The 26914-nt window shown below is 42.3% G+C and overlaps 1 protein-coding gene and 1 long non-coding RNA gene across 4 annotated transcripts in view; one reads left to right on the top strand and one right to left on the bottom strand.

Annotated features, from left to right (window-relative positions):
* The window catches only part of Entpd5 (ectonucleoside triphosphate diphosphohydrolase 5 (inactive)), a 33324-nt gene extending 8326 nt beyond the window's left edge, over positions 1-24998 (top strand). The window contains exons 1-15 of one of the 3 annotated variants that reach the window (XM_010645473.2): positions 3939-4055; positions 6161-6228; positions 9139-9423; positions 10137-10216; positions 12451-12594; positions 15954-16029; positions 16261-16296; positions 16989-17077; positions 17375-17454; positions 17994-18055; positions 19143-19244; positions 20212-20352; positions 21079-21135; positions 22168-22283; positions 24364-24998. In XM_010645473.2, coding sequence (XP_010643775.1) covers positions 9207-9423; positions 10137-10216; positions 12451-12594; positions 15954-16029; positions 16261-16296; positions 16989-17077; positions 17375-17454; positions 17994-18055; positions 19143-19244; positions 20212-20352; positions 21079-21135; positions 22168-22283; positions 24364-24450 — 1287 coding nt within the window. In that variant the 5' untranslated portion in view covers positions 3939-4055; positions 6161-6228; positions 9139-9206 and the 3' untranslated portion in view covers positions 24451-24998. Of the gene's footprint in view, positions 1-3938; positions 4056-6160; positions 6229-9138; positions 9424-10136; positions 10217-12450; positions 12595-15953; positions 16030-16260; positions 16297-16988; positions 17078-17374; positions 17455-17993; positions 18056-19142; positions 19245-20211; positions 20353-21078; positions 21136-22167; positions 22284-24363 lie in introns of those variants that run through there. The other 2 variants (XM_010645474.1, XM_010645475.2) reach the window with 2 other exon arrangements.
* On the bottom strand, positions 17992-19121 carry LOC117287122. Its single transcript, XR_004518315.1, has 2 exons — positions 18852-19121; positions 17992-18139 (listed from the first exon to the last, which is right to left on the bottom strand). It is a non-coding gene; the product is annotated as an uncharacterized LOC117287122 (long non-coding RNA).
* Positions 24999-26914: the final 1916 nt, after the last annotated feature.

The following is a 26914-nucleotide window of genomic DNA, read 5'->3' as shown; positions in this document are numbered from 1 at the left end:
ACACATGACCTCCAATTATCATGGGAGTCTATGTTCCCAACTGAATCCTGAGCTTGGCCTTTATTGTTTGCATTTTTTGGTACCGGGGATCAAACTCCAGCCCTTGTACTTCCAAGGCAGGCACTGGAACCACTGAGCTAAATCCCTGGCATTGTTCTGGTCTTCTGAGCTCTGACCAAAATCATCTCTCAGGCTCTGCTTATAGCATTCTAGGACTTCTCTAATTGACATCTCCAAACCTTTGCAAATTCCTCCCATAAACCAGTTCCAAAGGCTTCTAAGCCACATGATCAGGTACAGGGTCGCAATGACCTCATTTTTCTGGTACCAGTTTTCTGTATCAGTCCCGTTGCTAGGACAGAATATCTGACACATGGCAGTTAAAGGAGGAGAAGTTCATTTGGCTTATGATCTTGGTGAATTTAGTTCATGGTTGACTACAAGGCAGAAACAGAATGGTAGAAGCACTGGTTGAGGAAATCTGCTCACTTCATGGCAGTCAGGAAGCAGAACGTGAGGGAAGAAGCTAGTGACAAAAATACTGTATACCCTTTTGCCATGCCTGTAATCCCAGCACTCGGGAAACTACTCAGGAGGATTGCAGTGAGTTCAAGGCCAGCCTGATCTACATAGTGACTTCAAGTCCAGCCTGAACCATAGAGTGAGATCCTCTTTTAAAAGAAAAAAAAAATACACACACAAACACGCCTGTTCAGGTCATGCTCCCAGTGCACCTCTTTTGACCAGGCCTCATCTCCAAACACATGAGGCTTTTGGGGGGACATTTCAGGTCCAAACCATAACAATCGGGAATTAAAGTATTTGATGTAAGGGCTGGAGACCGCTTAAATGATGTATTGTTCAATACCTTTCTGATCTATGAATTTGTCTGGACAATGTGCTCAGATTTGGGACAAGTCCTTGAGGCAAGGAGCCTCTGCATCCCACCAATGTGAGACAACGCATATTATCGGGAAATTCTTCCTACTCAGTCTGTGTTTCTGTGTGCACAGATCTTATTACAACACCTTGGCAATGATCTTAGGAAAGGTGATTTTTTTTTTTTAATGAATGCCTATTTTTAAATAAACATTTTTATTGATTTTATTGGCTTTTCAGAAATATTTGTTTATTTTGGTTTTTCTGAGACGGGGTCTCACTATGACCTGGAACTCACTATGTAGCCCAGGCTGGTCTCGAACTCACAGTGATCCTCCTGCCTCAGCCTCCCAAGTGCTGGGATTATAGGCGTGCACCGCCACACCCGGCCTCAGAAATATTTGTTATAAAATTTTTCATTGGTTTTCATTTGTGCCAACTGTCTTATCCCTGTCTACCAAAAACCTTCTCAGTACCCAAATATTAATGCTATCATTATATGAATAGAGGTTTTTTCCACATATAACATAAAGCTCCTATTCTGTATATTAACAGAATATTTTTCTTTTATATCTTCACTTCTGTATCTTCCTTGTTTTGCATTTACTTTGTTAAATTTACTCCTATTTTTAAAAAACTTATTCAATTTTAACTGATAAATACCATGATAAAAAAGAAACACCATGACATTTATTTCAAAAGAAATACAATGACTTATTTCCTTCTACTCTCTCTAAGTATATTTGATTAATGTGAAATACTGTATTTAAATTTAGTTTCATTTAAGAAATAAGCAGAGCACTGAGAGAATTATAGTTTTGCTGATTTTAATTCTTTTCTTGGCCGGCTGGGGACATAGGTTAGTGGTAGAATGTTTGCCTAGCAAGCACAAAGCACTGTGTTCTAACACCAGCACCAACTGAAAAAAAAAAAAAATCCTCATTTCCTTAAGTAAAATATTGTTGTATTACAGAAAAAAGATTCAAGTGGTTGTGTATATTTTCAGAGAAATCAACTCATTATGTTTAATTTCTACTAATTTTCATTTCCTTTTTTTTTCTTTGTTTAGTGCTGGAAATTGAACCTAGAGCTTACACATACTTTTAAGGTTTTCTGTTTTGTTTTCATTTTGGTACCAGGGGTTGACCTTGCAGTTGTGAGGCAGGCGGTAGAACCACTGAGCTAAATCCCTGGCCCCCATACTTTTAAGTTTTAAAAGTTAATAGCAGGCTGAGGGTATTGCTTAGTGGTAAAGTGCTTGCCTACCATGTGTGATGCCTGTTTGATCCTTGACATCACAAAAAATTTAGTATCATTCACTCCTGGTGTGGTAGTATGCACCTGTATTCCCGCGTACTCACAAGCCCAAGGCAGGAGAATCACTTGAGCCCAGAAGTTGGAGGTCAGCCCTGGCAACATAGGAAGATCCCATCGCAAAAAAATAAAAAAGAGAAAAAGAAAAGGAAAATATTTTTTAAATGTTAATATCATTGGAATAACATATAGTTTTCAAAAAAAGTGATATATTAGCTGTTAATGAAACACAAATGTGTATATGTATCCACACATAATTGTTCATATTTCAGTCAACAATATACAGTACATGATCAGTAATATACACCATATAGCCCAGGCATATAGTAGGCTTACCACTTAGGTTTGTGTAAATACACTCTGATGTTTACACAGTGATGAACTTGCCTAATAACAATGCATTTCTCAGAAAGTATCCCCATCATTACACAATGCATGACTGTACTGAAACAACTGAACACAAAATATTATGCAAATACTGGTTTGTTTAGTTCAGTGTTGCTGAGACAGGGTCTAACTGTGTTGCCCATGGTGGCCCCAAACTCCCAGGCTCAAGCCACCCTCCTTCCGCAGCCTCCTGAGCAGCTGGAACTGCAGGTGTATGCCACTCTGCCTGGCATGTTGATATAGCTAACAGTGGCCAGCCTCCAAGATGCCATCCATTAATCTTCACCACTTGCTATCATGCATTTGTGCAACTCCCTTGTACATTTCATCAGAGTTGGTTTGTATGACTGTTAGTTAGCTGCGTGGTGCCCTGCCTACCTCGCAAGTACAAGGTCCCAAGTTCGATCCCTGGTACCCACCCCCGAAAAAAAGGAAATGGTAGTGTACACTCCTAGGGCTAAGACATACAAGACATTGGTGCTTTTCCCTTGCTCTTCTTGGATCACCCACTCTGGAAGAAAGCAGCCATTGTATTGTAGAGAAAGACAATGAAGCAGTCTAATGGAGCGTTCACACGGGTAGAAACTGAGGAATCGACAACAGCCAACAACAATTTGCTATTTATTTGTTTGTTTTTTCTTTGGTTTTTTGAGACAGGGTCTCACTATGTAGTTGCGACTGACCTGGAACTCACTATGTAGCCTAGGCTGGTCTCGAACTTGCAGCGATCCTCCTGCCTCAGCCTCCCAAGTGCTGGGATTACAGGCATGTGCCACCATGCCCAGCTTTATTAGATGCTTCTTAATTGATAGTTCAGTGCCCAGCTTTCTAAATTCCATCTCAGCCAGGCATCGTGGTGTACACCTGTTACTCCAGCACTAGGGAGGCTGAAGCAGGAGGATTGCTGTGAGTTCAAGGTCAGCCTGGACTATGTAGTGAGACCTCATCTCAAAAAACAAACTGCTGGGGTGGGGTATTGCACACCTGTAACCCCAGCACTCAGGTGGTCGAGGCAAGAGGATCTCTGTGAGTTCAAGGCCAGCCTGGATTACCTAGCTAGTTTAAGGGCAACCTAAATGACATAGCTAAACCCTGTCTCAAATAAATAAATAAATAATTTCCATGTCAGGGATGAAAACTACTGACTTCTAACTTCCCTGCTCTTTGGCTAACATAAAGACAATACAAAATTTGGTTCTTGAGCAACTTCTGCCCTGTGAGCAATAATTCTTTTTGTTGTCATTTAACTGTCATAAAAATAGGTGAACCAGACAATCATATACCTAGGAAAAGGTGAAGGGTGGAGTAAAGCATAAAGAGGGGAATGAGTTAGCAAAAACTCCACCCAGTTACAGACTAGCACAAAGGTGACTACCGTTTGTGTAGTTAGCTTTATTCACTGGAGCTCAAAGAGGAGCAAAGAGCAGAGGCAGCCACCAGGGAAAGCGGGACTTCACAGCAGGCAGCAGGCACAGGTGAGTACCTGGACGGGACCCCGCTCCTTGACATGTGGTCTCTCAGGCTCTAGGGAACAGGGAAGAAGAGAAGCCAGAGTCTGCAGTTTTGGGATGGCTGGGTGGGAAGGACTAGTGTTTGCAATAGGTGTAAAGAAACACAAAAGGGACCACAGAAGGAAATGGGCAGAGTGAGTGACAAACACTGGCTGGCACCAGTGTCTCGGAAAAGAATTGAAAAAAGAAAAGGAATTAAAGAAGGAGCTTTTTGGGGTATGGGTAAAAGATGTTGAGAAAATCAGTTGTGAAGGGTGGGTTTAAATATACCGATGCATTTTCCCTAGGCTATAAAAAAGCAAACAAAAAACTTGACTATCTGCATTACTTTGAATAGAATATGAAATCTGACACTTTTTTACAAATGATACCTTTATGTAACTGACACATTTGGAAAAAAGACACCCAGCTTAGAATCCTGACCTTCCAGTGGTTGGGTGATTAATCATTTGGAAAGAAATTAGTTGTTATAACTAGGTAAAATCTAGTGTTTGAGTTACAGGATCCTTGTTTATCCCTAGTTTGTTTTAGCACTATTCTAGCACTACAGGTACAACAAAAACAAAACAAAATCTCTGCAGACACGTGAGGTGTGATTTTAAAAACGTACAGTGACTAATCTTTTTTTTAAATTACAGTGAAAGGCTTATTGCCATTAATCGCCCTCAGAATGCTCCCCCTCACTTTGAACACATGTATCCCATGGTTGTGCCTTTTCTGAAACAGTTCTGCAAGTCCTTTTTTGTATCTCGCTGTGCTGTTGTGGCTTCCTCAGTGTCCTGAATTAATTCAAAAGTATTTAATGGTCACTTTGACTTTGGGAAAGAGCCAGAAGCCATATGGTGCCCGATCCTGTACATAAGGACAGCGACACACCATGATGTTTCTCTGTAGGGTAGAATTGCCATTCACCATATTTTTGACCATACCTCATAAAGACACAAAAGAAGACTTCAGAAAGTGCCAAGAACAATGGGATGAGTGTGTTCGAATCAAGAGGAAGTATTTTCCTTTCTCTTGAGATAGTCTCACTATGTAGTTCAAGATGACCTTGAACTCACTTTGTAGCCCAGGCTGGCCTCAGAACTGGTAGCAATCCTCCTGCATCAGCCTCCTGAGTATTAGGATTACAGGCCTGTAGTACCATGCCCAGCTAATAATGCTTTAAATTTAAAACATTTGGTGTATATTTTGATCACCCCTTGTACAGCTTATATGGGAAGTGGAAGTAGGGGAAAGCAAGAAATATGAAAATAAAAGCAGTAAATTATATAGTGTGTTGGATAATCAAAGTGCTGTGGAGGAGAGCAAGGGATGAAAGGGGGAAGACAGAGGGAAATGCTATAGAGAGGAAAAGGATCGTAGAAAGTGCGTGTGGCCAGGTGAGTTAGAATTTTAAAAAGGGAGGACAGGGAAGGTTTTACAAATTGACATTTGAGTAAATATTTTTTAAAAGTAAATGAGCAAGCTGTGCAGATTAGGGTCATGTAAAATAGGATGCTGTTCTACAAACTCAGAATTATGTTTTTTTAATGCCATTTTTAAGACAGCTGATCTTAAAGAAAAGTGAGGGTGGAAGTGTTGGAAGGTCTGTGCCAGGCCGGGGATTCAGCTCAGTGGTGCCGCCTCCTGCCTCACAAGCTCAAGGACCGGAGTTCGATCCCCGGTACCAAAAAACAAAACAAAAATAAAAATAGTTTATGTGTTGCTCCTTTGCTTGCCTCAAATCTTTTGTTTGTTTTGTGCTCAACACCTGGTATGACTCTGCAGTTTTTTCTCCATGTAAATGGATACCTAGGGTGCATTTTTCCCCTCTTTAAATCTTTCCTGGAAGGAAAACAAATGTTTGCTTAGTGGAAATAGAAGCTGTAGAGCTTTTTTTTAGAAACCACGAGAAAAAGATAACAGAAGTATGAGTGACCCCTGAAAACACTGCACTCCCAGAAAGGGAGGAAAGCTGGTGCTTGGAGCACCTCTCATGCTGAGAGCGAAGAGATACCAAGTGATGGACAAAGCAAGAGTCCACTGTTGATACGCAGGGTCTAAGACGAAGCTGTTTCTGTTTTCAGTCATTTAGATTGATCTACATGACCATCCTGTTTGCTGTAAGAACCAGCCAAAGAGAATGTTTTGAGACGTGAGTATGAATCTGGCCAGGCAACTGCCCTGTTTTAGTGGTTGACTTCCTGGGATGAAATTTCCTTTGTTTGGGATTCTGAGAGTTGAACAGTTCTCATTGTTTCTCTAGCCAGTAGCTCTCATTCATTCTTAGCCACAGGATAGAAGTTCAGCCTTGAATAGTGTTCAAAAGGATGATTCTAATCTGCCTTTTTAGTACCAAGAACTCTAGTTATTTTAAATATATCTAAGCTCCAAACACAATTAACTTTCATTTATTTTATATAATACAGCACCTCTGGGAAAGGAGGCTTTGGGGAGGGTGCCGGGGTTTGAACCTAGGGCCTTCACACTGAGCACCCAGCCCTTTTAAATTTTTTATTATTTTTGTTTTAAAATTTTGAGATAGACTGGGCTTGACATTATTTATTTATTTAGAGACAGGGTCTTGCTATGGAGTGCAGGCTGGTCTTGAACCATTATGTAGCACAGGTAGGTTTTGAACTTGCAGCAATCCTGCCTCAGCTACCACTCCCAGGATGGGCTTGAATTTACAGTCCTCCTGTCTCAGCCTTCTAAAGTGCTGGGATTACAGGTATGAGCCACCAGTTCCAGAAGTTAGGCATTTTGATTAAATGAACCATAGGTGGTCAAAAAACTTGATAATGCCTTAATGTCAACTCCAAATGTACCAAAGAGATGGTAAGAATAAAAGATAACAGGAGTGGGAAATGGAAACTTTGGAATCAGATCTTGTCACTTAATTTGTAACTGACTACTCCAGAAATCCAGACAAGAAAAGTAGATTAGAAGACCCACAGCTGTTTTCTCTGTTTAATACCAAGAGAAAATACAGCCTGGACAGGAGGTAGTTGAGTGTTGAGAGATGTCTTTGGTTGGTGAGTGGGAAGGGAAGGGGGATGGCTGCAGAGTCTGCTAATTAACCTACCGTATACAGACAGCCCCACAACGAAGAATTATCCAAATGTCAGCAGGGCCAAAGCTGAGAAACCCTGACTTTGAGGAACTCTAGTTCCCCTGTACAGATGAGATAGGGTGCAGCCTGAGCATTCCAGGAGACCTGCTACAAATCTCCAAAACAGAAAGCACTTAATTATTTTGTTTCTGATTTAATGTCCCTTTGGGAGAAAAGAAAAAAATAAAGTTTAATTAAAGCAACTACATAGATTGGATCCCATTATTGCATTAAACTCTGCTGAGTGTTTTTATCATGGGCTTCAAGAACATTTAAAATTCACTATAATGTCTTTGGTGCAGTGTTGAAAAGTAAGCCTTATGAACATTTTAAAAATTATTTACCAATAATGATAACAAAACCTACTCTATCCTATTCTGCTTTTGGTTTTTTGAGACAGGATCTCACTATGTAGTTGAGACTGACCTGGAACTCACTGTGTAGCCCAGGCTGGTCTCAAACCAGGAGGCGATCCTCCTGCCTCGGCATCCCGAGTGCTGGGATTACAGGCATGCGCCACCACGCCTGGCTATCCTATTCTACTTTTTACAGCCTCGGTCCTGGAAAAAACACTAAAAATGCTAAAAGGTGTTATGTTCAAATAATGCATTATAATTTAAAAACAAACCAAACTGATACACATATGAACCCACATATGTATATGTGCATATCATTTGATTTTCCTAATAACCATGGAAGAAAGGGAGGGCAGGTGCTCTTATTCTAACTTTACAGATGGAAATGGAGTCTCAGACACTACGTGACTTACTTAAGATTAGACAGAAATGTAGGACTGAAACCCAGTAGCCCTGACCTGACCCTTTGTGCTCTCTGTACTGTTCCATGTCCTTTCTCTGGGTTTCCAGAAGCATGTGTATTTAGCTCCATAATATACAAATTCAAAACACATAATGTCAAACACAATACTTTTTTTTTTGTCTCTGCTGAGGACACACTAAAAAACCCAAGCAGTAACTTGTCTTAAGGGAGGTATCTGGAGTCGGAAAAAAAGGTTAGGCAAGACTGAAGACTGATTTCTGAGTTGGATCTCATTACTCTCTTGCCTTATGACTTGCAGCAAGTCCTAGACCCTCTCTGCCTTCATTTGACCATCTTCTCTCACTCAGTTCTCTGGTAATGAATAATGTGGCCTGAAACCTATGAAGGCAGTCTTTAAAACCTGTAATGATCTACTAAAGTTTTACAGTTCAGTTTATTTATTTCCTTGAAATAGTGCATCACTGGCATCAATGTTGATCACAGATGATAGTCCAGTGGCTTGATTTTTGAAGGCTGTGAACATCCCAGTGATAGGGCTTTTATAACTTCTTTGTAACTTTATAAATTTAATTCAGAAGTTGAAGCTTCTTAGCAATCAAAGAAGGACGAATGGAGGAAAAGAAAATGAGAGAAAGAAAAAAAGTAACATCTAAAAGCAAAATTGTCAAAATAGAAAAAAGAAAATTATAGTGAACTATAGGAGGCAGAGAGCCTTTGAATATGTGAGAACCATCTTACAATTAAAAGCAAAGCATGGGGCCGGGGATTTTGCTCATTGGTTCTGCTGCCTGCCTCGCAAGCACAAGGATCAGAGTTCGATCCCTGGTACCCAAAAAATAAAATAAATAAAAAAGCAAAGCGTGGGTGGGGCCCAGGATTTAGCTCAGTGGCACTGTGCGTTCCTCCCAGGTGTGGGGCCCTGAGCAATCTCTGATACAAGAAAACAACTAAAAAAAAAGAAGTGTGAAAAAATATATTTTAGATCTCAGTTTTGGATACTCTTCAGAAAAGGTGCTAAGAGTTTGTATTACTCTGGTTTAGCTTGTTGTACTGGTTATTTGAAATAGAGAAGCAACACCTTGGGAACAGGTTGGGATTTCCATACTAGTGTTTCTCTTGCAGGTTAGCCGAATAAGCCTATTGGACTAACCTTGTGTGTCTTTGTCCTGAAAGTTACCACAGGAGTGTGAGCAGCACAGCGCCCACAGCAAAGCCTGGCATTACCACACCTTGGGAAGAGCATGGCCACTACTCGGAGCGCAGCCCTTTTCATGCTGGTGATATCCTGTGTTTGCAGCACAGTCTTCCACAGAGACCAGCAGACTTGGTTTGAGGGTATCTTCCTATCTTCCATGTGCCCCGTCAATGTCAGCACCAGCACCTTCTATGGGATTATGTTTGATGCGGGGAGCACTGGAACTCGAATTCATGTTTATACCTTTGTGCAGAAAATACAAGGTAAGTGCAATGGTACCTTGCCAGAGTCTGTGAATCCATGCTTTAGCATTCCCTCTCATAAACAGAAGTGCTGAGGTATGATGTAGAGTCAGGAATCTCACAACTATTGAGTGTGTTCAGAGAACATTTTGGGCTTTAATCAAACAGTTACAATTTTTTTTTGGTACCAGGGATCAAACTCAGGACCTTCCACTTGTGAGGCAAACTTGGAATAACTGAGCTAAATCCCCAGCCCTCAAGCACATAATTTAATTCGATGTGCAGTTAAGAGGAATTTGGGCTGCCTATAGTCTGAAACCCATATGTCCAGGAATAGCTCATTTGCCCTTTTCTCTGAAGTTGGTTAATGCTCTAGGGATCCAGAATATTGAGAATATTGAGAGTGATCTTGGGGAAAGGATCAGTGGGAGTTTCCCTGTCATCCTTGGAGAAGGGACTAAGGGGACCTTGAAGATTAACTTTTTCTGAATTGTCCCCCATGGAGCCTGGGAAAAGGAGTAGAAGTTAGGCATCTACCTGAGAAATGACACAGGCCCTTAAGGGTTGCCACCTAATTTTCCTTCCAAATTCTTCAGCAAGACAGTGCTTGCAGGTGGGATTATCAGGGGAGAAGAGTAAGTTAATTTAGTAAGTCACAGATGACCTACACAGCCTAGCAGCCTAACTTTCGGTAATCAGCCAACTCCCTTCTTTTTGTCCTGGGGACAAAATAGGACAGCTTCCAGTTCTGGAAGGGGAAGTTTTTGAATCTTTGAAGCCAGGACTTTCTGCTTTTGCAGATCAACCAAAGCAGGTGAGTATCCTGTGATTTGATGTTTAGAGTCTCAGTGCCTTGATAACTTAACCATGCCATTATTAATACCTATTGTTAATTATGAATACCTATTAAATACTTCATGCTGTTCATGAAATAATTTTGAGAGCATGTATGAGATCAGTGTCCTCTCCTCAGTCTCCTGGATAGCAGTAGTTATATTTATCAGGTTCACTAGTGCTGAAGAGGAGACTAGAAAATAAGTTGTATTCATGCAGGATGGCACCAGCTTTTAAGAGATTGCTCTTTTTGTATTTACTGTATAGGATTTTGAGTCGAAGCCAACTACAGCATTAGTCAATGTAAATACAGAAGATAGGCACGAAGTTCTATAGCATATGAAGTATACACATAGCAGTTGAGGGGTAGAGAATTTCATTTCAGAGTGCCTCATTAAGAAGGGAACCTCGCCTGTTCCTGAGAAATTTGGCAGCAGCCCATGACAACAGAACTCTTTGGTAGTAGAAGGTGGAGTTTATGGTGCCTGGTGGCTATATCTGTCATTTCAGCCACCCACAATATACTATACCCAGTGTGTCTGGTGCCAACACAACTGAAATAAAGTGAGGCAGAACTTTTTTTTTAAAAAAGGCAGAATGTTGAACTTTGGTAGTAGATATAAGGTATTGGTCAATGTCACAGAATAATCATTAACCAAGGTAAAACCTGTCATTAAGAATGGGTTGTCAGGCATGGTATGTACACCTGTAATCCCAGAACTTATGAGACTGAGGCAAGAGGATCGTGAGTTTGAAACGAGCCTGGATGTAATAGCAAGATCCTGTCTAAAAAAACTAAAAAGCTGCCAGGGATTTACCTCCACCTGCCTCACAAGTGCAAGGTCCCAAGTTTGATCCCTGGTACCAAAAAACAAAACTAAACTAAACTAAAAAGTAAACAGAGAAATAAAGGGCTTGAAAGTCCACTGAGTCGAATGCACATCTTGTCCCAGATTCAGAAAGCTGCAGCGGGAGGATCCCTTAAGTCCAGAAGTTCAGACCAGCACAGGCAAAATAGTGAAACCTTGTGTTTAAAAAAAAAAAAAAAAAAAAGAATAAAAAGGAGAGGGAAATGTTTTGAGCTTGAAAACTGAGCGGACATATTCTCTCGGTTCATTGTCACCTGAAATGGCAAATGCAGCATAAAATTAGAGCTGTTGACATCAACTATGTTATCAGAGAATTTGAAATTTAGAAAGGATTGTGTTGTGGTTGCAATACTGGGACCACTGTGCCACTGGCCTATATCCTCAGCCCTTTAAAAAATTTTTTTCATACTGAGACAGGGTCTCACTCATTTGCCCAGACTGACTTCAAACTTGTGATCATCCTGTTTCAGCCTCCCAAGTAGCTGGAATTACAGGTGTGTACCATCACACCTAGCTGAAGTATTAGATTTTTACAAGTGATTTTCACTTACCAAAAATGGAGCTTCTACTGGGTGCCATGCATTGTAGATGATAGTGATCCAAAAATGAGCCTGACACACTTTGTTCTTAAGGAGATCGTGAAAGTGTAGTGTAACAGCTATGGACACCATTTTGCCTTGTCTAATATGTCCAGCAGCTTAGTGGTGGTACGAGGTATATGTCCCACCTCTCACCAAGGAAACCAAGACCTGGGTAGGCCTGGTGACGCATGTTAGGTTGCTGGGCTAGCAAGCAAGCCTGACTTCAATTCCTGAGTGCCTTGCACTATACATAACTTTCTGACCTCAACTGAATTTATTGAGACGTAAGACAACAATCATTGAACATGGTGGCTCATACATGTAATCCCAGCACTCAGGAGGCTGAGGCAGGAGGATGGTCATGCGTTCTGTATAGTGAGTTCAAGGACAGCCTGAACTACATAGTGAGGCACTATCTAAAAAACAAAACCAAACCAGTTAAAATGACCACACTATAAAAGAATAGCTTTTATTACAGCTATCAAAATGAAATGGAACTGGGCCTGGTGGTTCAAGCCTATAAACCTCAGGAAGCTGAGACAGAAGAATTGCAAGTTTAAGACCAGCCAGACTATAAAGTGAGACCCTGTCTTAAAAAGCAAACAAAATTCAATGGATATTTCTGGAGCGCACCCTACTTCTCTAGGTTTGTGCTGTCACAGGGCAGAGAGGAGTTGGAGGCTTCCGCCTCAGCTGTGTTGCTCCCCCCAGACCAGTGCTGCCGGTGGACTGCTCATTGGATGAATAGGTTCTCTCTTTTGAAGGGTGCTAAGACTGTTCAAGAACTGTTAGAGGTGGCCAAAGACTCCATCCCTCGAAGTCACTGGAAAAGGACCCCTGTGGTGCTGAAGGCAACAGCAGGGCTGCGCTTACTGCCAGAACAGAAAGCCCAGGCTCTGCTATTTGAGGTAATTTTTGAAATCTGCCTCTTTGATAATTCTATTTTTTCCTCCATATGAATATTCTATTTTCTGTCCAAAATTATGTCCATTTTAGCTGGGCGTGGTGGCGCACGCCTGTAATCCCAGCACTCGGGAGGCTGAGGCAGGAGGATCCCTGTGAGTTTGAGACCAGCCTGAGCTACATAGTGAGTTCCAGGTCAGTCTCAACTATATAGTGAGACCCTGTCTCAAAAAACCAAAAAAAATTACGTCCATTTTAAGTATACAAATATATTTGACAATTATAGAAGTTTCCTTGTCTATTTCCCCACCCCTGAAATCAAGAAACCCCTGATCTTCTTTCTGTCATTATACACAAGTTTAGCTTGTTCTGACATTTCATGTGAATGGAATCATACAGTTCACATTTTCTTTTTTTATCTGGATTTTTCCTCTTAGCATTAAAGTTTTTGAGAATTGTGGAATTTTTGCTTTTGTTTTTTCCCTATGTAGTTCATGCTAGCCTTGAACTCATTATTTAGTCCAGGCTGGCCTTGAACTCTTGGTGATCCTCCTGCCTCGGCATCCTTAATGCTGAGATTACAGGCATTTACCACTATGCATACCAAATTTGAAATATTTATTTATTCATTTGTTTTTGTTTTGGGTTTTTTTTTTGTTGTTTGATTTTTGTTTGTTTGTTTTGCAGTACTGGGGGATCAAACTCAGGACCTTGCATTTGCAAGGCAGGTGAGGTGCCATTTAACTAAATCCTTGGCCCAATTTGAAATATTTTTAAAAGTCATTTATTTTTTAAAATTTTAAAATATTTTAGAAGTCATTTCTGTGTTTGTTTGTTTTTTGGTACCAGGGATCAAACTCAAGTCATTTCTTTAAATCCTCTTTTTTGGGGTTTTTTTTGTTTTTTTTGTTTTTTTTTGAGACTGGGTCTCACTAGGTAGTTCAGACTGACCTGGAACTAACTCAATATGTAGCCCAGGCTGGTCTTGAATTCATAGCAATTCTCCTGCCTCAGCCTCCTGATAAATCCTCTTTTTCTATTCAGATGAAAAATTTATAGAGTTTTATATTGGTCTTTGTCGGGGGGGGGTACTGAGGATAGAATTCAGGACCTTGCACTTGCAAGGCAGGCATGTTACCACTGAGCTAAAGCCCCAGCAGCTATAGAGTTTTATAAACTTAGTACTTAAAATAAAAACACACAGTATTTATTTAATTTTTTTTTTTTTTTTTGGTGCCAGGGATCAAACTCAGGACCTTGCACTTACAAGGCAGGTGCAGTGCCACTGAGCTAAATCCTGGCTCATAGTATTTAAATTTCACTTTGTAAAGAATATTTATAGCCAGAACCCTATCATTAAAATTAAAAAACCACAGCAAGAAAGGATTTTGTATTACAGCTGTGCTATTCGTACTCTGACTTGATTTTCCTTTGACTGTCAGCACAGAGGACTTAATGTCCTTTCTCCAAGGACAAACAGCCTAGCACGTCTGTGTGAAAATCCAAACCTCGATCCTTTGTTTATTTATCTACTACATGAGTACTGGGGGCTGGGGATGTTGCTGGGATGCCGCAGCAGGGAAAAAAGAAGATGAACACTGTCTTCCCTGTGGGGTTTGTATTCCAGTTTCAGGGAAACAAAATAAACAGCTGAACAACTTAGTGCAAAGTGTGTCAGGCACTGTAGATGCTATGGAGAGAAACAGCAGGGTACAGCAGGCCTGGAGTGCTGGTGCAGCTGAGGGCAAAGATGCTATTTTAGATAGAAGTCAGCAAAACCTTTTTGATAAGACTGATTTGAGCCAGTGTAGTGGCCCACGCCTCTCATCCCAGCACTCAGGAGGCTGAGGCAGGAGGATTATTGCAAGTGGATGCCAGCCTGAACCACAGTGAGACCTCATCTCAAAACAAACAAAAGATTCATTTGATCAGAGGGAGATCTGAGGGTAATGAGAAGCACTTGTATAAGATATTTATGAGAAGAATATTTCAGCTAAAGAAATGGTGCAGAGGTCAAAGTGAGGAACACGTCCAGTATGTTCAGAGCTGCATCCAGGAGGTCAGCTCGAGGTGACTTGGCAGTGAGAGGGAAGTGGGAGTAGAGGGTAATGTATCATAGAGGCTCCCAAAGTGAAGACTTTGGCTTATTCTCTAAGAAGGAAGCTCGTAGAAGGTTTTGAGCTAAAGAGAGATCTCATGTCCATTTTAAAAACACCACTCTGAGTTGGGCATGGCAGCACACACCAGAAATCTTAGCTACTCATAAGTCTGAGGCAGGAAGATTACAATTCAAGGCCAGGCAACTTAGCAAGACCCTGTCTTAAAAAAATGGGCCTTGGGGAAAAAAAATAGGCCTGGGGATGTCGCACTGGTGCTTGCCTAGTAAGCAGGAGGCCCTGGATTCAATCTCCAGTACTGCAGTAAATAAACAGATAATAAAAGCACCCTTCTGGCTGCTATGTTGAGAACGAACTGGGGTGGAAAAGCGGAGGGGAGAAGGCAAGAGCAGAATTTGCTTATTACTGTTTGCTTATCTGTCTTCTCAAAAGCTTGCTTATAGAGCATGGAACTGGCTTTCCTGGGTTGAAGCAGGGTCCAGAGGTCACCGCTTGATGTGACCATAACAAAATAAGCCATGGCAAACATATCATTGGTTGTATTTATGAGGAATCGAAAGCATTTGTGGGGGATCTTGGTTCCCTCCTCCTAACACAGGATCTGTAAGTCTAGGTCTGGGTCCTAAGACACCAGCGGTCCCAGCTAGGTGTCAGCATCCAACCAGGGGCTGGTAGCAGATTGCCTCAGCTTTGGGAGCTCTTCCGCCCCAGCACGTCCCTCTGCTCATGTGAGGAGTCACTGGGAGAGGCTCCTCCCCACGTCCCGTGCGTGCCCAGGTGGACTTAATCAAGGGCTTTTCCACAAAACTTTAGAATCCTGATTGGCATGGCAGGGTCAGATATACGCTTATTCCTAAGTCCAATTAATCTATAAATTTAATGGCTTGATAGAGATTTACTTTATAGTCAAAGGAATCCTTGGGTTTGTGTTTTTGCAGGAAAATAGTAATGGCTGCCTAATTCTGCTTCTGCTAAAAATGTATCTAAAGAAAATAAAGTAGTTTTGTAAGCCTTGTAGAACACAACTAAAATGTGCACATCTGGGGGTTTTGGTTTTTTTGTTTTGTTTTGTATTTTTGAGACACGGTCTTGCTGTGTAGCACAGGATGGCCTCGAACCCACAGTGATCCCCCTGCTGTTGCCTCCAAAGTGCTGGAATTACAGGCCTGCACCACAATGGAATTACAGGCTGCACATCTGTTTTATTACCTCAGGGAATCCAGATTTTTTTTCCTCTTTCATTTTAGGTGGAGGAGACCTTCAAGAAGTCACCTTTCCTGGTTCCTGATGACAGTGTTAGCATTATGGATGGCTCCAGTGAAGGTGGGCAGACTGGGGAAATAACAGTCACTGAAAGATTAAAGAGCCTGGGACTGGGATGGAGTGCTAAAGAAAAAGGAACTAAATAAGGAGAAACAATAGGAAAGAGGAATGGGATAGCAGAAAATACGGCCACACAGAAAAAGGGAAACATATATTCTAATTATGAAATTTCAAAGATTGAACCAGGAAAAAAGTGCTCTAGAGTGTAATCCTTGTCTTTCTCTCTTTTAGGCATATTAGCCTGGATTACTGTGAATTTTCTAACAGGTAATTACATTGAATATGATGTTATCTTAGCACTCCTACAGCAGAAGAGTGCAAATTTGAGGCTAGGTCTCAGAAGGAGGGGTGTGGGGAAGGACCTTCTCTGGCATAAAAGATTGGAAGACCGAAAATCCTTTCTTTTTTTCCTGTATTGTACTTTATTTACAAAAGAGAGTGAGAAGCTGGGCGTGGTGGCACATGCCTGTAATCCTAGTACTTGGGAGGCTGAGGCAGGAGGATCACTGAGTTTGAGGCAGCCTGGGTTACCATAGTGAGACCCTGTTGAGAGGAGTGGGGGAGGAAGAGAGATCAGAGTATAGTGTGGGGAGTTAGCTCAGTGGCACCGTGCCTGCCTGGCAAGTGCAGGGTCCTGAGTTTAATCCCCAATACCAAAAAAAAAAAATTACAAAATACAAGGGGCTGGGGATGTAGCGCAGTGGTAGAGTACTTCAGGGTTCAATTCCTAGTACTGTCCCCACAAAAAGTAGAAAAACACAAAGATAATAGTTATAACTGTCTTTAAGGTGTCTTCTGCTCCGCTCCAAGAGTCCCCCTGACTTGACACCTGCAGCCTTGAGGCCGGGGGCAGTGTGTATTTATGGAATACCTTGGTGTACGAGAGCAGGAGAGAATTGCCCGAAAGTGGGTATAGGGCTCTGCAGATGTGGGAGACATTCTGAGCCCTCTTTTAACAGGTCAGCTGCATAGCCGTGGCCAGCAGACTGTGGGGACTCTGGACCTGGGAGGGGCTTCCACCCAAATCACATTCCTGCCCCAGTTTGAGGTGAGTCATTCGCATGGTCTGTTAGCAGCACACTCGGCAGGCATATGATGGCATCAAGAAAGTGGTGCCCTGTTGCCCAGCAGCAGCTCCACCACAAACAGGCTGAGTCATCGTGACTGGCAAGCTTCCCCTTGCCGTCTTGCTGTTCAGAGTCCCTTCGATTTCTCAAGCCTTGTGAGGTTGGCAGCTTCACCTGTCTCCATCTCTGATTTGTCGGGGAGGGACAGGGATGGTGGTGATAAGAGTGTTAGACAATTCAAAATCCTGAATAGTCTTTTTGCTTTTTCTGATTTGCAGAAAACCCTGGAACAAACCCCTAAGGGCTACCTCACTTCTTTTGAGATGTTTAACGGCACTTATAAGCTGTATACACATAGGTGAGGAAGGGGACAGGGAAGCAGATTTCACATCGTATGATTTTCCTAACTTGCCAAGGCATTCTCAAACCTGTTACTGCATTTGATCAGCTTTATCTTTGCCAGTCCCCTAAGACCCCTCAGCAGAAACCTATGACACTTACCCATCCCAAGGGACCCGACAGCCTTCTCCATTTCTGTCAGAAATATATGTGTTAGAAGACTCAAACATGGAGAAGGCTCAGCAAAGCTCCATACCAACTCTGCCTGGCATCTGAACCCCCTTAGGGCGAGGCTTTTCTGAGGGTGGCTTCCAAGGTGGGACCCTAGGAAGAATCGCTGTTGCTGACCTTTGAGTTGGACCTGTGGGCAGTTCTTACTGCACAGCCTTGATCAAAAGGTACAGACATTTCCTCTTTTTGACCACATGAGATAAGTAAGTCAGAAATATAACAAGGTTTTCATCTCCAAAGGGAGATACATACTACCTTTGAAACACGCAGTTTAGGGCTGGAGAACATGAAGACTAGCAAGAGATTGGTCAATCCTATATTTTACAGTTACTTGGGACTTGGATTGAAAGCTGCAAGACTAGCAACCCTGGGAGCCCTGGAAACAGAAGGTTTGCCTGGGTACCTTTGCTGGGTGGGGGTTGGTGAGGGTGACACTGGTAATCAGCTTGTCGCTTCCTTCCTTGGCCATGATCCTATAGAGGAAAGATTTACTTTGACGTAGAAGCCTGGGTTGTATAATGTACATAATAATTGCAAATTTCTTGTCCATCTCAGAAGATAAGGTGCTTTATGTATTATTAGCCATGTTTAGAATGAAGTCGACTTGTATAGGGCTAACACCCTGTAGCTAGGAGCCTGAAGCTTCTGCAGAAAATGAGGGCCCAAAGAGTGTATTTGGCAGGAGCTTGCACAAGCCCTTACCCTCTGTGGGCTGTGCAGAAAGCACAGTCTTTACATTTGGAAGGTAAAATAACTGAGCATTTCCATTTAACTCTTCATAGTTTGGGTTGGGCAGAACTGGATGCAGTCCCAGTTTTGTGATTTGGGTCAAGTTCCTGTGCCCTGTTCCTCATGTTATGTGTGTGACTTTGTATTTGATGTATCTTTGTGATACCTGGCTCACAGTAAACCTTTAATGGAATGGGTATAGTGTGGCACTTGCTAGTTTTCCAAACATCTTCAAGTATATTTCATGTAAGCCCCTTGACTACTACTGAAGAAAGGTAGCACAGTGTTTAGCTCCATTGTAGACAGGAGGAAACTATTTTGGGGTTTGTTTTCTTTGAGACGTGATGAGAACCATGTTCCCTTCTGGGTCAGGGATTTAGCTCAGTGGTTCTGCCACCTGCTTCGCAAGCACAAGGTCCACAGTTTGATCCCCGGTACCAAAAATAAAACATGTACCCTTTTGCCAAAGTCACATGAGCACGAAATGTGTCTGTAGTTTCGGGTTACCAACCCTACAAACCTATGAAACCTGAATCAAGAATTCCTGTCACAGAAAAAGAAAGAAAGAAAAAGTATTGCTGTCATAGGATGCAGTTAAGGAACTAATTTAACAAGATTAAGTCCCTGCCCTCTTGGTGATCCCTTTCAGCTTTACAGATTTCTTGCTTACCTTCCTCTCTCTCTCTCTCTCTTTCTCTCTCTCTCTCTCTCCCCTCACCTGCCCCCTCTTCCTCTGCTTCCTTTCAGGGATTGAGGGACACACTTTCCGAAGTGCCTGTCTACCAAGATGGTTGGAAGCAGAGTGGATCTTTGGGGGTGTGAAATACCAGTATGGTGGCAACCAAGAGGGTGAGTAATGTTTTCATGACCTTTACAGTAGAAGTTCTGCAAAGTTTCACAAGAAACTTTCCTGAGCTCGAGAAAGATTACATTGCAGACCCTCATTCCAAAAATCTGTCTCCAGGGACTCATGTGAAAGGACAGAAAACAAGACAGCTGTCCCTGTGCAGCCTGTTTGTGTTTCTCTGGATGAATATCCATTAGAAATCTGTTGGTGGGGGCCGGGGATTTAGCTCAGTGGTGCTGCTGCCTGCTTTGCAAGCACAAGGTCCCGAGTTTGATCCCTGGTACCAAAAAAAAAAAAAAAAAAAAAAAAAAAATCTGTTGGGGGGCTGAGGATTTAGCTCAGGGGCATCCCAACTGCCTCACAAGGGCAAGGTCCCAAGTTCAATCCCTGGCACCAAAAAAAAAAAGGTTGGTAGTCTGAGTTTAATGTAGCAGCATTCAACCATTTCAGGTTCAGTTAATGTTTAGCTATTTAAATCATAGTAAAACTTAAAATTGAGATGATAGGAAGAATGATTTATCTTAGATACTATAAAAGGCATAAATGTAAAATTAAGGAAGAAACTTGTTTTATCAGTGAAGGAAACAGGTGAGCCCTCTGAGTACTTGCTCACAGAGACCATGGGACACAATGGTAGGCAGCAGTGCCAGGTTGCCCGGTGCTGCTGTTTGGTGAACATGGGTTAGACCTTTTTTTGAGACAGGGTCTCACTATGTAGTTCAGGCTGGCCTTGAACTCATGGAGATCTTCCTGCCTCAGCCTCCTAAGTGCTGGGATTACAGGCATGCATCACCACACCCAGCTCAGAACATAGGGTTAGAGAGGTGGGCTGGCCTGGAGAAAGTGGGATTGCAGAAGTATACTCATCTTTGTTTTTCTACCTGCTGTCCCCTCCCTGGCTCCAGCAGCTTGCCTCAGAGAGGCCCCTTGCCCAATCCCTGTTCTCAGCTTGCGATTTTGCCCTGGCAGGGAAGGTAGGCTTTGAGCCCTGCTTTGCCGAAGTGCTGAGGGTGGTACAAGGAAAACTTCACCAGCCGGAGGAGATCCGGGAAAGCTCCTTCTACGCCTTCTCTTACTATTACGACCGAGCTGTTGAGACAGACATGATTGGTGAGTTTGCCTCCGCTCAGGCTAGGAGGGCAAGTGGAGCATCGTGGTGGGGAAGGGCCAAGGCTCGTCTCTGGTGCTGTGTTGCCCCAGCCTCTCCAAGGGGAGGACTGTAGCAGACATCCCTGCCCAGTACGACTTGGCAGCGTCTTTGGGAGCTAGAAGATGACCTAAAGCCGTGGACACAAAGTCTTTTCCCCTTTTTTTTTTTCATCTTTATTGAGGTATAAATGACATACTATAAATGCACGTTATAGGGCAGTTGGCCAAATTTTGTCACCTATATATACCTGTGAAACTATCACCACATTCAAGATAATGACAACTAATCTGTTACCCTAAGCGGTTTCCTCCTGCTTTTTAGGATTGCTTTTTTCCTTATCACCAAAGTTATACTTTTATTTAGCTGGGAGAGTACATGTAGATACCCTGTCATGGCCTGAGAAATACGAATTAAATTCCTATTTATTTTTTTTAATGAGCCTATTTGCTTATTGTAGTTAAATATATGTAAAAGAGTAGATAACACACATTAATTGTAAATAAGTAAAATAGGCAGCATAGATTTCTGTATTGTAGGGATATGTGTTTGTGTATTTCAGTCTTTAATGTTGGAAATTTTATTTCTGGTTTTTCAATATTATTACAATATTATAAATGTCACTCGCATAAATTTTCTTGCTTCCTTGAAGGCTTTTTGATACCAGTTACTGTTTTGTTTCATTTCAGATTATGAAGCGGGAGGCCTTTTAAAAGTTGAAGATTTTGAAAGAAAAGCCAGGGAAGGTGAGTGTCAGGAAGCCCTTGAAAGGCAGGCTATGTGGTGCCTGTCAGCTCAGTGACCTGATGTGACCACTCAGGGGACTCCTCTGGTCTGTACCAGAATTGAAAATGTCAGGTGTCACAGGACAAGAATACAGGATACAAGAAGCTTTGGGGAAATGGTGAAAATGGTCTTTCTACATTTTTTCCTTGTTTTGTTTGTTTGTTTATTTTGGTACCAGGAATCAAACTCAGGCCCTTGCACTTGGGAGGCAGGCTGTGGCACAACTCAACTAAATCCCTGGCCCTTCTTCCTGTTTTTTAATTGAAATATTACCAGTGTTAATGAAACATCAAGCACCAAGTACATGGGACATAGCCAAAGGCACTTCTTGAGAGGGTCACTCTAAATAAAGATACAAATGATCTTATCCACTGGCCCCATGGACAGGATAAATGGTATTTCCCTGTCTTCTGGGCCTCTGAGTTAATGATAGATAAGGGACTTAGAACTAAGTCCCCACAATTGGTCGTAGAAGTTTGGCAAATAGGGGGCTAGGCATGTAACTCAGTACTTGCCTAGTATGTGCAAGGCCTTGGGTTTGATCTTCAGCATCCCCATCCAAAAGAAATTTCATAAGTAAACTAGGACTTGTGTAAATACGGGCAGTTAAGATTTCATACCAAGCCGAGCATGGTGGTGCACGCCTGTAATCCCAGCACTCGGAAGGCTGAGGCAGGAGGATCGCTGTGAGTCCGAGACCAGCCTGGGCTTCATAGTGAGTTCCAGGTCAGTCTCCACTACATAGTGAGACCCTGTCTCAAAAAAACAAACAAACAAAAAAACCCAAGGTTTCATACCAGATTTATGCAAGTTCTTAAAAAGCTGGGGTCTTAAAAGGGCAATGGGTGCACAGCGTGATCCCTGAGAATCCCAGGTACCAACCAAATGCAGAGTCCTGTTTTGCTTATTCTACCTCTGAATTTAGAGAAAATCTTGACTCTGTCAGCTTATTACACACTTGAACTCAACTGGGCACCGCTTGTCACTTTCAGTGTGTGATAACTTGGAGAACTTCACCTCAAGCAGTCCTTTCCTATGCATGGATCTCAGCTATATCACAGCCCTGTTAAAAGAAGGCTTTGGCTTTACAGACAGCACCATCTTACGGGTAAGAGACAGGTCACTGTAGCCCCCAACAGTCTTCTTTTGTTGGTCTTGACAAAAGTTAAGAACTTGCTTAGTAATCAAGATATCCATAGATTGAAGGTATTTGTGTTCAGGCAAGGCATGAAATTGTGAATTTAGGGTTGAGGTAAACTAGTTTGTCTTCTAAGCTCATTCCCCTCCCACCTTCCTGTGTATCAACTTCTGTTTCCCCAGTTGGAGAGGACTTTACATTGCCCTGTATCTTGTGTTATACATTGCAGTCATTCCTACTGAGGTATTTGGATTTAATGTATTGTTACATATGTCAGCAATATCAACATTTAATGTGCTTAACACAGAAGAGTTACCTGCCAGGAAAATCAGTATAACAGAATTTAAGAAGCTGTGATTGCTGGGCGTGGGGGCACATGCCTGTAATCCCAGCACTCAGGAGGCTGAGGCAGGAGGATCACTGAGTTTGAGACCAGCCTGGGCTACATAGTGAGTTCCAGGTCAGTCTCAGCTACATAGTGAGACCCTGTATCAAAAACCAAACAAACAAACAAGATGTGGTCTTGGAGGAGAGCATGTGTTCTGTTGCCCATCAAGGCTGCATTCAAATTCTGACTCCCCAAACTGACTAACTCTGACTTTATGTGATTTGCTTCCCCTCTAAAGTTCCTGCTCAAACTACAAGGATACATATACAATACATATTTCATAGAACTGTTAAAATAATTGATGCAATGCATATAAAGCATAATACCTGGCATGTATTAATATTGGTATTACTATTAGTGGAGGTATTTCGTGCTAGTTGGGGATCAATTTGTGGGTAAAAATGATCATCCTATCCAGGCATAATCCCAGCACTTCGGTAAACTGAGGCAGATCACAAGTTCAAGCCCAGCTTAGGTAAATTAGTGACTTAACAAGACTCTGTCTCAAAATGTAAAAAAAAAATTTTTTTCAAAGGGCTGGGGATGGAAGTCAGTGTGAAGACCCTGGGTTTAATTCCCAGTGCTTTAAAAAAAAAAAAAGACAATGATTTAAAGGCCCATCTCCTATTTTGGATACAGTGACTACACTCACTTTCATCAGGTTAACACTTAACCTAATGGTTTTCAAACTTCTGTATCGAAAACCATCTTTATTCAACAAAAGCTGCTGGGGATTTAGCTAAGTGGTGCCTGCTTGGCAAGTGCAAGGTCCTGAGTTCAATTCCTGGACCAGAAAAAAAAGAGAAGAAAAAAGCTTACATAGAATGTCAATAATTTAAACTGATAAAGTAGAGCTCTTCTTTTGAAGCAAAAGTTAGGGGCCTGGAACTCCCTTGCCATTCAGATTCCCCTTTTCCTTCAAATTATTTCCAAGGATTCCCTGGAATTTTGAAGAAAACAATTTGATAGGCTACAAATCCCCTTGTTCTGTAACTGAGAAAATCAAGCCTAAAATCTTGCCCGAGATCACAGTTAATTGAGGCACAAATTGGTCCAGAATGCCCTGGATGTCCTGATTAGATTATTAGTGCTTAAGAAGCAGCAGTTGCTTCCATAGTATGAATTCAGGAGCTTGGTATGTTTTCCCACCCCTACATGTATTTCCAGCTCCTAATAATGCTCCCTCTGCCATATTCACTAACATTTCATTTTAAGTTGTCTTATCGGAAAGAGGTGATTCAGAAAATAAAGCAGGGGATGTTGTTTCAGGATTAAGAGTTCAGAAGCCTGTCTTTGTAGATCTGTCTAGAGGGCTTGAGGAGGACCACTTCCTGGGCGGAAGCACTCAAGAATGAGAGCAGTGGGTGTAGGGCCATAGACCATGGCTGGAGGAAGACTGTCACGGAGGGGAGCAGTGGGAAGCTCCCAAGACTGGCTCTTCTTAGTTTTGCCTTGGTTTGGCCACATACATGGTCTCTGAAGGTATTATCTGTCTACGAATTGAATATTGCAGGTTTTGGTGTTTTTTTGTACCAGGATTGAACTCGGGGCCCTGCACTCACGAGGCAGGCATTGGCAACACTAAGCCAAATCCCTGGTCCCTAAGAATTGAAAATTGGATAAAAATGTGAAAACTTTTTTTTTTTTTTTCTCTCTCAACAGCTCAAAAAGAAAGTGAACAACATAGAGACGGGCTGGGCCTTGGGGGCCACCTTCCATCTGCTGCAGTCCCTGGGCATCTCCCACTGAGCCACACGCTTCCTCCAGGCCCACATTCTTCCACAGCCTCTAACGGGAGAGCCCTTTCGCTCTGAGCTCCTCTGGGTGCTGGAGCCCAGCAGCTGGCTTTTCCAGGGAAGGGACTTTTGTAGCCAGGTCTTGCCCTTGAACCTAGAGATTTGGGTTTAATTTTACATATTGAATCAAATGTGAACCATTACCTGACCACTTGGGGTGCACAGCTGGCACTGGAGCCTAAAGCTTTGAGCTTCACTGTGTGTCACAGTGCCACAAATAGCTCTGGAACTCAGCCTTGGAGCGACAGCTAAGGGTCACGACCCTGGGAACCAACAAAAAATCTCATCTCAACACTTGGGAGTGCCTCATTCCTTGGAAATTGTTCTTGCCCTCTTATATGCTAAATTAAGCCAATTTATTTCAATCCTGTGGCCTATCGATAACCAGTATTTTTTTCCTCCCTATATACTGTCCTGTCCCCACCTTTATGTGCAGACCTTTCCCAAGAGGAAAAAAATATCTAGTTTTGCTATGTGTAATTAAAAAAAAAAAAAAAAAAAGGAAAGAAGAAAGGTACCTTATCAGATGGCAGGTTTAAGAAGAGAGGCTCCGGCTGGGGATTTAGCTCAGCGGTTCGGTGGCCTGCCTCGTAAGCTCAAGGACCCTAGTTCGATCCCCAGTACCACAAAAAGAGGCTCCGTAGCCAGTGTGGTACTTGCCTTGCCTGTGATCCCATCTCCCAGCCCTTGAGTCTGGGAGTTGAAGACCAACCTGAGCAACACAGATGCTTCTGGGGTGGGAGATGGGAATCACAGTGAAAAGTCTGAAGAAATCCCACTTTGAATCAAACAACTAAAATTGGAGTGGGTGGCGTGATACAGAAATAAAAATTTTTATTAGGAAGGGTTTTTGTTGTTTGGTGGTACTGAGTATTGAACCCAGGGGCACTTCATCTATGCTGTATCCCCAGCCCTTTTTAGTTTTTGAGACAGGGTCTTACTAACTTCAAATTTGTAATCCTCCTTGCCTCAGCCTCCCTAATTGCTTGGATTACAAGCATGTGACACCACACCCAGCCCTACAGTCATCTTTATACTTTTTGCCTTCCTCAAAAAATGCTCACGCGTGATGGAATGAGAGTTTTTGTTTTGTTTTGGTTTTTTGTTTTCTTTTTTGAGACAGGGTCTCACTATGTAGTCCAGGCTGGCCTCAAATTCTCAGTTGAGCCTCTCTCAGCCTCCTGAGTGCTGAAGCTGCAGGTATGTGCCACCATATCCAGCTTATCTTCTCATGCTCTCTCCCATTCCAAAACCTTTCAAAATCTTAACTCCGAAATTCTTTACGCTGTCTTTTAACATCTGACATGACTTCTGGACCCCTTAACATCTTGTCAAAAAAGCAGATTTCTAGGCCAGTGGTAGCACCCTAAATGTTATTCTGCATGATTGTTACCTACAGTAGAAACCCCGAAGAAGTAAGTTGTGTTCACTAAAAGGTCCTGCAGCCTCACAGGCCCAGAGCAGTGAGGTTCCAATGGACATTTCTTAGTGCAGGCTCTCTCTGAAGCGGCTCCTAAGTAGGGGCTGGGTTTGTAAAGTGCATTATTGTTCCCCAGACTCCTTTGGACACCCTGATACCTTTGGGACTCTTGGGTAGATGCAGTCCCACTTCAGAGGTTTTCTGCATGTATTGTTAATCTTGATCAGAACATCTGGAGATTAGCCATCTGTTAGTTTTAAGTGCAATTTGGAATGAGATTTATATTAAAAATGATTTGTTAATGTACCTTTTGAGCTTCTAAGGGGTCCTGCATATTCTAGTATTACTGGTTAATTTCATCTCTGTTAGTGGGTGAGGGTGTGTAAAATACCTAGGATTTAGCCTGGCACTGGTAGATGTTGTGTTTATTGTTGTCCCTATATGAAGAACTGTGAATCATGGAGATCCTTCCAAAGTGTGCCTTAAAATTCTGTCTTTGTTGCCAGGCATGGTGGCACACGCCTGTAATCCCAGCACTCGGGAGGCTGAGGCAGGAGGATTGCTGTGAGTTCGAGACCAGCCAGGGCTACATAGTGAGTTCCAGGTCAGTCTCAACTACATAGTGAGACCCTGTCTCAACCCCCCCCACAAAAAAAATCTGTCTTTGTCGTTATACTTTTGGAGTCTAGATTCTCTTCCTGGACAAACTTTTTCTTCCTTTCTTTTTTGGTACCAGGGATTGAATTCAGGACCTTGCCTCACGCACTGCACTTGTGAGGCAGGTGTGGCACCATTGGGCTAAATCCCCGGGGCCCCCTTTCCATTTTTTGTGGTGGTCACCCTATGTCTATAGTCTCTGTCAGTAGTCACACAGCTTTATACAGAAGCTGTTATCTTTTCAGCTGGGCACATATTTCCTGGATTCCAAGACATTATTATTTTTCACTCTGTATCTGAACACATTTTTCATATTTACCTCAAAAGCTGCCCTATAGCA

This window comes from Fukomys damarensis, unplaced genomic scaffold, assembly GCF_012274545.1.
Source record: "Fukomys damarensis isolate Sample0158 unplaced genomic scaffold, DMR_v1.0_HiC HiC_scaffold_21, whole genome shotgun sequence".
Lineage (NCBI taxonomy): Eukaryota > Metazoa > Chordata > Mammalia > Rodentia > Bathyergidae > Fukomys > Fukomys damarensis.
This window is presented reverse-complemented; position numbering and strand designations above follow the sequence as displayed.